The sequence below is a fragment of the Sorex araneus genome, chromosome 7 (genome assembly GCF_027595985.1).
Source record: "Sorex araneus isolate mSorAra2 chromosome 7, mSorAra2.pri, whole genome shotgun sequence".
Lineage (NCBI taxonomy): Eukaryota > Metazoa > Chordata > Mammalia > Eulipotyphla > Soricidae > Sorex > Sorex araneus.
This window is the reverse complement of record NC_073308.1, coordinates 51160388-51175044: the sequence shown is the minus strand read 5'-3', so window position 1 is coordinate 51175044 and position 14657 is coordinate 51160388. Positions and strand designations below refer to the sequence as shown.

Genomic DNA, 14657 nt, shown 5'->3' with positions numbered 1-14657 from the left:
TAAAGGAAGAACCAGGAGGAGTGACCCCTAACCACTGTGGGGTGTGATCTATGAAGAAACTAAAACAAAATGAATGAAGTCAACATTATTTGACCTGACCAATTGTCTAGTTCAACAGATGTGAATAGAATGTTAACATTGCAAAGCCCCACATCTTCAGTGGAAGGCAGCTCCGCTTTCATTGTAGCTACTGGAAAAATAAATTACGGAAATATTTTAATGTAGACTATTTGAGAACTAAAAAAGAATCACTTTTGAATATCATCTGCAACAACAGTACCGCTTTGAGAATTCATTCTCAAAGGAACAAAAACGCTTTTCTGTAGTTGGTTTTCATCTTGAGAATTTCAGAAGTTGCTATTTCTCTTTATTGACTTCATTTTGTAAGCAAAGCCATTCAGTAGATGACATGCTAATTTCCTCCAGATTAGCAAATGCTCCCTGTTTTCAAAGAATAAGCTTCCAAGCAACACATCAAAAGTTCACAAAACATGTTTTCCTTCCATTTTTTGAAGGGCAAAATTAAAAAAAGGGGAATAAAGCTTTAAGCATGTACTTTGTTTCCAAACTAACTTTGAAATTTGCACATTCAATTTGTAGTTTGGATTTACTTCATACTAATTCTGATCTCCAGTTACAGGTGGTACAATTATTATGGATCCAGACACAATCCTCCCTAGATTTCTCATGTTTCTGCACATCTTTGGGACAGAGACACATCTTGTGAGCAGAGGTGACATTTGCTATGGGCTATCTATTTAAGCCTGTTTGTACAGCAAACAGTTTTGGAACACAGGTTAAAGTGTCCCTTTGGAACAAAGGACAAATGTGCTCACAATTTTAGGAAACAGATAATGTATATTTATTTACAGAGAAGAGCTAGAGTTTATGATCCATTATAATGAATTTTATTTCTTCCTATGTGATAAAAAGGCAAGATTATGGTCCATAAACTAGATTTGGTATCCTTGAACTCTCAGATATTTTCTTCTGTAACATACCTTCTGGCATGAGCTGGTGTAACTTGGTCACCTTACAGCTGAGAACTGCCTTGGAAACTAGTTTCAATGTTACCATACTTGATACTGCTGTTGATTTGCAAAATAAACCATTCTCTCTCATTTTCTTCTTTTCCTTTCAATTTTTTTTTTCTTTTGAGATAGCATTTTTTTAAGAGTATAAATAGCACAGCAGGTAGGAAGCTTGCCTTAAAGGAGGCTGACCCGGGTTCAATTCCTCTTGGAGAGACCTGCAAGCTACTGAGAGTATCCCACCCGCACAGCAGAGCCTGGCAAGCTCCCGTGGCATATTCTACATGCCAAAAACAGTAACAACAAGTCTCACAATGGAGCCTTTACTGGTGCCCGCTCAAACAAATCGATGAGCAATGATACAGTGATACAGTGGCAAATGTTTATAAGCCTCCAGCTCAAGTTTTTGGACACTTTAAACCTACTCCATCACCCCATTGGTGATCTCCATTTTGAAGTAAGAGTTCAAAGGTATTTATTGTTGTTGTTGTTATTATTAATGCTCATTTGTATCTGACCTCCAAGTCTTGTGTTCTGTCACTATTATTACACATGACTATGAGTCGCAAGCTAAAGTATTAGCTTTCAAATGGAATCCTATTTAAAAGCACTCAATTCCTGACAAAACTCAATTCCTGACAAATTCCAATCACTCACTAAACCAAAACTTCGTCAAACACTTTCTTAATAATCTATGTTTGGGTGGTTAAAAGAAAGCAAACTTTTATAGAATAGACACTTGTCAAGGCAATCAAAATTATAACATAGAGACGCCCTACAATACTATGTATATATGCCTTCAGTAAAATTAATTTTAATAAAAATAATCTAATAAAATAATTTATAAAAATAATAAAAATAATTTATAATAAAATAATAAACAAACTCATTGCTTTCTGCTTTGATTTGTTTGTCTAGACTTATTAGAGGACTTAAACAGCATTTCTTAAAGTAATTTTTTCTCATTATGATTTGTAAATATTATACACACTTGAGTTTATTACCCTATGGTTCTAGAATTAAATTTTCTTCAATAATCATGCAAGATGATTCATGCATAACTGAAAAATGGATCTGAGTGTGATGTTATATTTATGTTATATTTATCAGAAAAAAATTAAATAATTTTATTCTTTGCTACCACTATCATCCCATTAATCATCGATTTGCTTGAGCAGGCCCAGTAACATCTCCATTTGTCCTAGCCCTGAGATTTTAGCAGCCTCTCTTTATTCCTCCTTGCCAAAGGTGCTGCATTAGGGGCTCCTTCAGGGTCAGGAGAATGAGACCCATCATTGTTACTATTTTTAGCATGTGAAGAAGCCTCAGGGAGCTTGCCAGGCTCTCCCATGTGGGCAGGAAACTCTCAGTAGCTTCCCAGGTTCTCCAAGAGAGATAACTAGGCTATAAAATTTACACAATGGGGGGGGCAGTTGGTGGGTGTGACTGCATTGTTACTGGAAAATGGGGGATCTGGGCGGAAAAGGCCCAGTCCCGATCTGAGCGGGCTTGGAGATCTCAGCCCTGGGTCCTGCACACCTGGGTTCCTCTACCGGTTCCTTCATGTATGAGGCTCATCCAAGTATGTGGAGAGTGGTCTTGAGCCACTTAAAAATATAAGATCTGTGATTTAAATAATTATAAAATTGGACATGTCTACCCAGATATGTTAGTATATTCCTTAACATTTTAGTAATTAATTGGTTAATAATCCTTTCATTTCCTAAAAGTCACTATTTTCACTCTCAAGTGATTGCTTCCAGTTTCTTCCTGACTTATGGGGGGATAAAAAATAAATAAATAAAACAGTAAGCTTTTTCAGACAGAAAGGCACAAATTTTCCTCTGTTAGGAAATAACGCTCTTGGGTTTGCCGGAAGGTTCCCAGACTCTAAGCAGTCACAGTTTTGATGTGTTGTTTAATGGTTGCCTCTTTCCCCAGAGGTCTTCCCTGCCACTCTTCACTAATTCACATCTATCATTCTTTTAATACCAAAAGTGAAAAATCACCTTCCACCGATGACTTCTTAAATTATACTTTACTAGAGTAGATAGCAATACTCTTTGGACTAAATAAATTACACATACCCTTTGCCCCATTTGTATAGTAACAACCCTAATAGACAAACAGTTTGATTCTAGGAAGTAGAAGTACAAGGTAATTTAGGTTAATAGAAATCACTTTGCATCATCAAACCAGACATCTTTATCATGGGTCACAAAAAGACAGATGCATTTGTAGATTTCCAATGGAAGTTGAAAACTAGAAATTACTCAAAAAATATTCCTACTAGCCCCCAAAACTCTTCTCTCAAGCCTGAATTTGTCATCAGCAAACAAGGCAAGGAAATAATTAGTGTTGTAAATAACAAAAGAAATGAAATATGGGTATTGACCCTAACAAAATTCACAGCACAACAATTAGAATATCTCATAATATGTTGAAATATTGGTGCATATCTACTGCACAGTATTATAATGAAGATTAAATTGTTAAGTTCAAAAAATGACACATGAAGAAAGAAATAAGATAGAAGGAAACAAAGATAAAAAAGTAATCAGAGGACCCTGAGTGAGCAAGTGATAGTAGAGTGGCTAAGCTCCTTCCCTTGCAGGTAGCCAACTGGGTTTATCTCCTGTCCCCCATGTGTTTTCCCAAGTCCCAGTGAGTGATAACTGTGTGCAGAGCCAGGATTATGCCCTGAGAACTGCCATGTGTAGACCCCCAAATAAAATGAAAAAGAAGGAAGGAGGAAGAGAAGGAAGGCAGGAAGGCAGGAAGGCAGGAAGGAAGGAAGGAAGGAAGGAAGGAAGGAAGGAAGGAAGGAAGGAAGGAAGGAAGGAAGGAAGGAAGGAAGGAAGGAAGGAGGGAGGGAGGGAGGGAGGGAGGGAAGTGAGGGAAGGAGGAAGGGAGGTAGGGAAGGAGGGAAGGAAGGGAGTGAGGGAGTGAGGAAGGATGGAAGGGAAGTTGGGAAGGAGAAAAGAAAGATGTGATATTACACAATTACAAATATTTGTGAACCCCAATTTCATTTTTTATATTAGATAATTAAAGCAATGATTACATGGGAATGTTGCTATAATTAAATAAAGGAAGCAGGAAAGCAGGAAGACAGGGAGGAAGGAAGGAAGGAAGGAAGGAAGGAAGGAAGGAAGGAAGGAAGGAAGGAAGGAAGGAAGGAAGGAAGGAAGGAAGGAAGGAAGGAAGGAAGGAAGGAAGGAAGGAAGGAAGGAAAGGAAGCTCAGAATTTATGCTTAGGTGGATGAGTTTTGTTCTAGAGATGTTCCTATCAGTAATGTTAGATATGATGAGATAACAATTCCTGAATGTTAGTGGTTTAAAAGGTTGTTCTCCTCTAGTTTTACATAGCCAGAAAGTTGCCAGTTGCCCAGCTTTTATTTATCTTAGTTATTTAGTTAGTTGTAATGAAAATAGATACTCCTTGAACACAGGGAAAAACAGTTCAGGAAGATTTTACAGTGTAATCACATATTCAGCCCAGAGCATTCTGTCAGACATCTTGTAGATCCTCTGACCAGAACTACCTTATCCTACCCACCACAAGCATAAGAACTCATAAAATCCTATTTATTTTACAACTGAATCTCATCAAAATTCACAGATTTCATAAAATTTCACATGGAACACAATGCCAAACAGAAAATCTACGACATGCATTTCGAATTGCCAACCAAATGAATTGCTAATCTTGTAATATCACTTAAGATTTTGCATTTTAAATTCTAATGCCTTATTCCTTAACTTTGTAGATATGTGATATTATTCAACTGCAAGCATTTGTGAACCCAAGTTTTATCCTCTACATTAGAGCAATTACAGCAATGATTACATGGGAATGTTCCTATAATTAAATGATGTGCAGTATAAATCAAAGCTTACAGAGTACTTGGGTTTCTCTGACTGGTGACACTATTCAATTGTATTCAGTCTGTTCTGAATACAGCAATTCTAAAGAGAGTTCAACACTTAGGAGATTTCAGGGAGCACTCTCAAATGTACACAATAATTTAAGTGATAAATAGTAACTATATATATTCATGCTACTTGTTATGTGGCAACCACTGCTTCCTCCTGTGTCTTCCCTGGGATTGGGTTGACCTATAACATGACTCCCTCAGGAGAAGACACGCATTTCATTTTGACCAAGAAGTGAATAGGGGAATGCTGTGGTCGTGTTAGTATTGAGTTAACAGGGTCCTGGGTCACACTCAGCTGCACTCAGGGCCTACACCTGTGCTCAGATATCACTCCCGGCAGTGCCCTGAAAACTACTGCATGTGCTGGGAGTCAAACTAAAATTATCCTTGTTCAAGGAAAACAGCTTGCACTCTACGATCTGATCTCTCTGGCCCTGCCTGCTCTGTTTTTTTTGTTTTGTTTTGTTTTGTTTTGGTTTGGTTTGGTTTTTCTGAAGCAACCTTAGCTATGAATTTATTTTTTAATTGAGATTATGTGATTTATAATATTGCTAATGATGGTTTCTCATGCACATAATCCCACTACCACATCCATCAATATATCTTTGAATTTTAATGCCTCCTGAATAGACAGGGATATTATTCTCTGCATTTCAAGTATATTGTTAGATTAAATTAGAATAATTAATGCACCTGAAGTTACTTAGCACAATATAAGAATAATATGTTATTAAATTATAATAACTTAAAAACATTTTGTGGAATTGATTTGGCAATTTACTTCATAATTGAAGAAAGTTAATGAATTCCTACACTTGATCTGCATAAATGCATATTGTATAGATGCATCAGGTAAAAATTCATGTCTCTCAGACACATATTTGGAATATAACTAAGATTTCTATATATTATCATGGGATGTGTTTCTGCTATGTTTATGTTATTCCTTTATCTTGCTTAGGTGTACATATTGTTATGAATGAAATAAATATGCACATAATATATATTTAGATGTACAATATTTTATGTGAGCTGACAAGTCTCACATTTTACATTTTGCTCACAGAGGGAATTCATTATAGAGTTGGCATGCAAATACAAATTATACATATACTATATATATACATTATACATATACTATATATATACATATACATACATATATATATATATTCATCAAGACCCTGAGTGAACGGTTTGAGGCTCTTCGTGTTCCTGGAGCAAGGAGATGCCATTGGGCTACTCTAGCACGTGATAGGGATGAATGGAGATGTTACCGGTGCCCGCTCGAGCAAATCGATGAGCAACAGGATGGTAAGTGATACAAGTGGTATATATTCAAAACTGATACTCTGTGGAGTATGCGGAAAATAGCTAATCAGAACTCAAGGACTCAGGCCTTGCATCGGCCAACCCTGGTTTGGTACTTAGTGGAACGTAGTTCCTAGAAAATCACCAGGTCTTATCTGGAGACCCCCAAAGAACATGGTTAGGTGCCCTGAGTAATCCATGGAACCACAGACACCTAAAAGCACTGCATCCTTAGGCCTTCATACTGAACCCTCCCGCCTGACTACAGAGAATTTCGAAGTGCTGGCCCTGCCGAGTCTGCTTAGGAGACACCCTCCTCCACTAAATATACTCAAGATCTACTGCAAACATTATTTATGTTTATTAATTTCTAGTCAACATCTAATATTACTAGCAAGACCTTACACACATAGAAAATCTCCGTAGGTATTCCTTATTCTTTCTGACTAATAGACATTTATATTGTTTCCCAATTAAATATCTATGATTTAAAATGGGCAAATAAAGGAAGGGCTAGAGAGATATTAGAGTAGGCAGGACCCTCGCTCTCTGCAGGTCTGGGTATGATCCCCAGCACCCGATATGGTTCCCCAAAATGTGCCAAGAGCCAGGCAGGCATTGTCCTTGAACTCAGAGCCAGAAACAGGCTCTGAGCAACACTAGGTTAGCCCCAAATTAGAAAATGTATAATATAGCAAATAAGAGGATATTTGTTCAATGCCATCAAATAATCTATTAGTGGCTGGAGAGATTGTACAGGGGGTACAGAGCTTGCCTTGCCCAGCATCCCAGATGGCTCCCAGAACCCATTGGATATGATTCCTGAGTGCAAATCCAGGAGTAACTCCTGAGCACACCAAATATGACACCAAACACATAAGTAAATAAATAATCAACTTTTAAGTATATCCTATTTATCTTATACTGATAAAATTACAGAATAATATAAATTTAATTTAACATTAATAATGTCTAAATATTTATGCATCGGGGCTGGAGCGATAGCACAGCAGGTAGGGTGTTTGCCTTGCAGGAGTCCAGCCAGAGTTCGATTCCCAGCATCCCACATGGTCCCCTGAGCACCACCAGAAGTAATTACCAGAAGTAATTCCTGAGTGCAGAGCCAGGAGTAACCCCTGTGCTGTGTGCATTGTTGGGTGTGACCCAAAAAGCAAAAATATTTTTTAAAATTACATATCTTACACACACCAAAAATAAAACTTAGTATCTTAATTTTAGCCTTATTCAAGTTGGCAAGGGCAATCACATATTCTAAAAAAAAAAAAAAATTGGACTATTTACTATGTAGGAAATACTGTCCTATGTAAAGTGAGAAGAATAGTAGCTCACATTATAATGGAAAGAAATATCAAAGAAACAAAATTATTAGGTGAACTACATCTTGAGAAACTGTGATGGTTACAATGGATGAAAATAAAAGAAAATAAATATAATCTGTTTGACTTTTACTTCCAATTTGGTCTGGGAAAGCCTTTCAAATATAGTGGCATATGTGTCTAATTGGAATAGAAATGAGTGAAAATGAACTATCAACCTTCCTAGGATCCAAATAATGACTGACTGAGATAAATAAAAACTAAAGTAAAATCAATATTCAAGATCTAAGTACAAATTTATAGGTCCTAGTAGTCTGGTGAGGCATTTCTTATAACAGTCTGAGAAAAAAAAAAATGGTAGGAATCTGCACATCTCAATGTTCTTTACATTCCTGTCAAATGTACACTTACTAACACACACACACACACACACAAAGAGACTCACAAAGATACACACACAAGTGCCTTTTTAGTTTAGTTTTATCTCTTTTTTTAAAAAAATTATTAACACACATTTTTAATCATATAGAAGTTAGAGATAAAAAAGTGACTGATCACTTTTAGTGAATATTAGTGTTCTAAAATTGGTTTATCTTACCAATAGAAAATCTACATTTTCTATTTAAAATGGTTTATCCAATTTCCAAGTAATGCACAGAAGTAATTTATCTTTAATGTTAAAATGTAATTCAAAACAATTTCCTCATAAATATCTATAATGCATAGAAACCTGTGCCATATTTTGTAGGGGAACAAAAAACACAATAACCAATCATATGTAACATTTTTCTACTATCAGTTAAATTAAGCAGTATCTATTATGTTAATACATCAGAAATTAAAGGATTGAAAGAGCAAAATTTCTGACTTTAAGATGCATAAATTAAGGGAGACAGAATCATTGGCTAAGTATGTAGTGGTATGAGTGAATAAGCTATATTAATAATGTGTCTTGAAAGGATTCATAAATTAGACATTTCTAAGTTTTAGACTCATATAAAATTGTTATTAGACAATGAGATAAGGAATGCAATTGAAGATTAAAAGACAGCTCAAAAACGTTCATTCCCCAGTTGCATTTACGCAAGCTGGAGTGTATAGAAATATTTACTTTGATATATAGTTAAATTGTATTTTGAATTTTGACACTGAACCGTATTTTTATATTTTATTTTTTATTTTTTTTCTGGCATTAATTCTATTAGTTATGTTACTCTATGAATTTATATAATTAATGAATGTGTGCATCCAGAAAAAAATTACTTACAGTTTATGATAAATTTTTATTTCTTACCATATAAAATAAAAGGGATACATCATAAAGATGTTTTGAAGACTGAATAATGTTATAAGATGAAAGAGCTTAGCTTAGTATCTGGTACATGAAGATCCAGTAAAAACAATTTTGTAAAAATTCTAAACAAATTCAACAAAGTTGAAATGCAATGTAGATGTCAAAAGGAGTATTTAATCTAGGTAGAAAAGAGGTAAGTTTGTATTCATTTATTTAGAATGTTTTGCTAAAGATAAGTAGCATTAGAAATTTACAAATATGCTTTATCCTCTGATGGCAAGTTATAATTTTCTAACTTCTAAGTAAATCAGAAGACATCACAAAATTTAGTTTAGACAACAAAAGTTGCTGAATACGTTATTAATATGTCATGGTATTTTTAAGTTAATTTTAATTTATTTTAACATAATATAACTTACATCTAAATATCTGTTTAATAATCTTAAATATATTACTGAAGGCAGAGAGTCTCTTGCCCGCATGTCAGACTGTCTTCCCCGGGGCCCCTCGGAGGGGATGGGCTCCAGCTTCCCTCCCTGCCCCGAGCAGAGCTCCCGGTGGCCGAAGACCACCAGAACCTAGCTACAGCCATGCCCAAGGCCCCTCTCCCAGGTTCAGACAGGCCTCAAGCATGAAGGTACTGGCAGAGGAACCCAGGTAATGTAATTCTATCAACGGCCAACACCCAGAGACCTAAAAGCAAGCTCCCAGAAAATATCTTGCAGTCTACTTCTCCTTCTGGGAGAAACTGGCAAGCTTCTGAGAGTTTCCTGCCAACATGGGACAGCCTTGCAAGCTTCCCATGGTGTATTCATATGCTAAAGCTAGTAACAAACTGGATCCCATTTCCCTGACCCTGAAAAAGCCTCCAGTGTGACATCGTTGGGAGGGCCGAGTGGAGAGAGACTTCTAAGATCTCAGGGAAAGGACAAATGGAGAGGATGACTGAGCCCGCTTGAGAAATTGATGATTAACGGGATTTCATGATGGTGATACTGTGATATAACTGAAACAATTGATTTAGTATATTTCAATACTAAACAACAACAACCCCAAAGTTTGATTCATGATTAAATTAGAATGTCTGGTAAAAATAATTTTTCATTAAAGTTAATCCTCTCATAATTAGTGTGTCTTCAGTTAGACATTGCATTTGAAAAACATTATGGAAAATTCAATATTTTACTGCCACTGTCACTGTCACTGACACTGTCATCCCGTTGCTCATCAATTTGCTCGAGCGGGCATCAGTAACGTTTCCATCGTGAGACTTGTTGTTACTGTTTTTGGCATATTGAATATGCCACAGGTAGTGATAGCACAGCGGGTAAAGCGTTCTCCTTGCACATGGGCAACCTGGGTTCAATTTCTCTGCCCCTCTTGGTGAGCCCGGCAAGCTACTGATTGTATCTAATCTTCACGGCAGAGCCTGGCAATATTTTACATAAATTAAATATTTTATTTAAGATTTGTATTTTAAATAAATTAAATATTTTACTTAAAATTTTGGCATGTGGCTGCCCTGGGTTTGATTCCCCCATCCCTCTCGGAGAGCCCGGCAAGCTACGTAGAGTATCCCGCCTACGTACGGCAGAGCCTGGCAAGCTCCCCAGGGTGTATTCAATATGCCAAAAACAGTAACAAGTCTCACAGTGAGACATTACTGGTGCCCGCTCTAGCAAATTGATGAAAAATGGGATGACAGTGCTACAGTGCTACTTAAAATTTCAAATGTAAAATTAATATGAAAATAACAGAAATGCTCCAGAAAATTTAATTTTAACATGTCTCTTTTTATACGTCGAATTACTCTCACTCATGTAAACTTAAAGACATATTTTCGGAAAATAAACCACATCTAAACTTGCTCAAGGAAAAATGAATTCCCTGAATTATAATTTCTATAATTATTAAACATCCAGTGATCAAAGCTTGGTTTTTATTTTTGCAGAGCATGTGCTCTACTTATGAACTACTGTTCCTGTCCCTCAGTTTCTATTTTCATATATATATGTATATATATATATATACATATATATATATGTAAAACATCTCGAAGAGCCTGGCAAGCTACTGAGGATAGCCCATTGCATGGCAGAGCCTGGCAAGCTACTCATGATATATTCGACACGCAGAAAACAGTAACAACAATGTGCTCTTCAGTTCCTGGAGCGACCAGATGCCATTGGGCTACACTAGCATGCTATAGGGATGAATGGTGATGTTACTGGCGCCCACTTGAGCAATCGATGAGTAACAGGATAAGAGTGATACAGTGACAGTGATTATATTTTATGCTTTAAAATTTACCTTATTAAAATTTCATACTGTAAGCATATTTTGAAACCATACCTATAAGTATCTATAAAACATATCTAACAGCTTAGTTTAAAACTGCTAGGCACTGTGAGAAAATTTAGCATGGAGACTGTACCTTGTGTCGCAGTCTTATTACAGGCTGGTAGGATTTAAGGCCATATCCTATTTCTTTGTTTGGCCTTCCTTCTGACTCCAGAAAAATGAATCCAAGAACCAAAACAGCTGACCAGCACTTAAACATCCTTTTGGCTTTTCACCTACAAAAATTAATATTGTAAGTAATCAAAAAAAGCATTATATACTTAAAAACATAAATAAATATTGTTTGGAAGTATTTATCATAGATCTAATAAAAGCTTCCTGCAATGTTCAGGAAGTATATTAAAAGTAAGAAACTACAAAAAAACAATTCAATTCCCTTGATTTTTTAACTATTTAATTCATACAACCTTATATAGCATTTAATAAGCATCAATAAAAATATCAACAGAAAATATTGAGAAAGAAAATAATAATAAAAACTGGTTTTAAAAAAGGAAAGTAAGATTGTGTGACTAATTTTTGTGTTCATAAATAAGTTATTTATCAACATATTTTAAAAAAGTAAATACCTGAGGTTGATGTAAATAATACTTACTCAAACTATGGCTATTTTTAATTTACTGGTAAAGATTGATGAGAAGTTATAAGATAGTCTTTATAGTACATGTTTAATGAACTCAAATACAACAGAAATTATTCAGATAGGTTATGAGTTACAAGTGCTTTTTCCCTATAATATAATGGCATTTCTAAAAAATTGTTAAAGTGTTTTAAAGTCAAATGACTCTTCCAGAGCTCTCTATTTTTGGATATACCATAAAATTACAAAATGACAGTTATTTTTATATAAATGTCATGCTTTTTTTTTCCAAGCAAATTGAGTTCAACTTTATTCCACTTTGCTACATTCATCCACTCAACTGCATCCCTATTGGGACAATAGAGATCTCTCTCTCTCTTCAGTGATTCTAAAAATCATTGTGTCTAATTCTTCAAGAAGTTTAACAAATTTATTTCTTTGTTACTTATGGTTATAGTATTTTATATTCTTCTTAATTATTTTCTGCCTATTCAAATCACTGTTTTAAGATAACCATTTCCTCTATTTTTAACAATTTTCTCAAAGAGTTGAATACCGCATATTATTCATTTTCTGATTGACATCACTTCAATCATGTTCCTACCACAATCATATTATCAAAATTGTCATTAAAATTATTTTTAGAAATCATCACATTACTTAGTGTCCACGATATTCTTCTGGTTGTGTAGAATTTGTGAAAATTCCTCAGTCCTTTATCGTGTTCATTTTTTCATTGACTTCTTTTAAGAAAGGCTGGGGGTGGTGGGGGGACGTGGAAGGAGGGAAATTGGGGACATTGGTGTTGGGAAATGTACACTGGTGAAGGGATAGGTGTTTAAAACATTGTAAACATGAAAGCTTGTAACTATCTCACGGTGATTCAATAAAATTTAAAAAATTACAAAAAAAGGAAAATTGAATGTAATCAAAGTAAAGAAAGAGTAAAGTGAAAATCATCTGACACAGAGGCAGGGTGGGGGGTGAGAGGGAGGTATACTAGGGTTCTTGGTGGTGGAACATGTGCACTGGTGAAGGGATGGGTGTTTGATCACTGTATGACTGAGACTTAATCCTGAAAGCTTTGTAACTGTTCTCACGGTGATTCAATAAAAATAAACAAACAAAACAAAAAAACATTGCATGACTTAAACCCAAATCATGGACAACTCTGTAACTGTTTATCTCACGTGATTTAATTTTTAAATATTTAGAGTAAGAAAAAATGTTAAAATAAAATCAGGCAGATAGAAAGGGCAGGTGGAAAAGAATTACATTATATTCAATCTCCTTTGATCATTTTACTTCATTCCTTCAAATTACATTATTTCTGCGTATTGCTTCAGTTTAAATAGATACACAGGTGAATCTTTTAAAATAAAATATGCTGATTTTAATCCAATCTGAAGTTTGGTATAGAAACCCTAATGAACAATTCCACTTTCATGTTTCAAATGCACCTTCTCAGCTTAAATATTCTCTTTGCCCCACAGAAAGCCTTGATTTTCCAGATTTCCATTCATATGTGTATTCAAACTAGAAACAAAGCTGACATCTTTTGCACCACACTTCCTGTATCTTTTCTTTATATTATAGCCCTCATTATATTCTGTTAATCCTCCTTTAACAACTGTAGGTTCAGCTGCCAAATCTCTCCTAAATTGTCTAAACGTTCATTTTTTGCTGCCCACATTGATGTTGAAGCATCTTCAATCCTTTAGTCACAAAACAGGTTTTGTTGGTAGCGTTAGGATTCTCCTTTACCCTTTAGGTATAAAACCAAAACCACTGACATGCCTGTAATTTCCCAGGGTCTACATTCTGTATATCTTTTCCCTCCTTTAAATAACTGTTTCAGGGTTCTCTAACTTACTTGCTCATTCTTGCAAAGTTGCTAGCTATTTTCTGCAACTGTCACCTTCAGTCACCTTTAGTTATTGTCCATCATTTTCACATATTAAATTCTGGATATAACAAAGTTTAATTCATTTAGAAATTCATACATTGCCTTTTCTCATTTTTGGTACCTCTTTTGTATTATATACCAATAACACAATTATTTAGAGTTGATCTCCTTTACCAGAGGGAGTTTTTTCTTCTTCAAAGTTCATGATTTCAGGGATCCAGTTTTTGTTCACTGTTTGCTTTTTCTTTGTTTTGTTTTTGTTTCCTTGCTTCCCCAGAAATAAATAATCTAGACCCAGAGAATATGGTGGAAGATACTAGGGACTAAATTTTCAGTAAGTGACTACATTAATAACTGTTAGCCTGAATTCTAAGGTAAATGATCCCACTCTGCTATATTCTGAAAAAGTTACAGGTAATTGCTATTTCTACTACTCACACAGAACATCTGAAAACTATCCTGAGAAAGCAAGTATTTCCATTTGCACTCTATCACTTTCTTGTCATTTTCATGTATAGTTTAATCTTTCTCTAAGAGGAAAAACATATGTTTAGAACACACTGGAAGGAACTATTCAGGTATAAGGTTGAGCTCAATAAAGCAAAGAAAACCAGAACAAGTGAGAGGATATTTTCTTAGGGATTTAATATCATGTTCCTCCTCTCAACAAAGGAGGTGGGGGAGGAGCACAACAAACTTCCTGCACTGGGGAAATGAAGATTATGAAGTTTCCAAGTACTCACTTAAAGGGTTTTTTTTCCTTTCTATCTTTTGTTTTTCTCCTCTTTTCACCTCCTTTCTTGCTTAACAGACACACTAATTGCATGTCACTACACATGTGCATCTTTATGTGCATCTGTGTGCGTTTACAGATTTCCCCCCACTATCCAAAAGTAAAA

General features: G+C 35.3%; 1 protein-coding gene across 4 annotated transcripts in view; it reads right to left on the bottom strand.

Annotated features, from left to right (window-relative positions):
- The window catches only part of FSTL5 (follistatin like 5), a 693844-nt gene that overhangs the window by 625960 nt on the left and 53227 nt on the right, over positions 1 to 14657 (bottom strand). For all 4 annotated transcript variants that reach the window (XM_055144641.1, XM_004606146.2, XM_055144642.1 and 1 more), the window contains exon 2: positions 11346 to 11487. In XM_055144641.1, the coding sequence (XP_055000616.1) occupies positions 11346 to 11471 (126 nt within the window). In that variant the 5' untranslated portion in view covers positions 11472 to 11487. The remainder of the gene's footprint in view (positions 1 to 11345; positions 11488 to 14657) is intronic.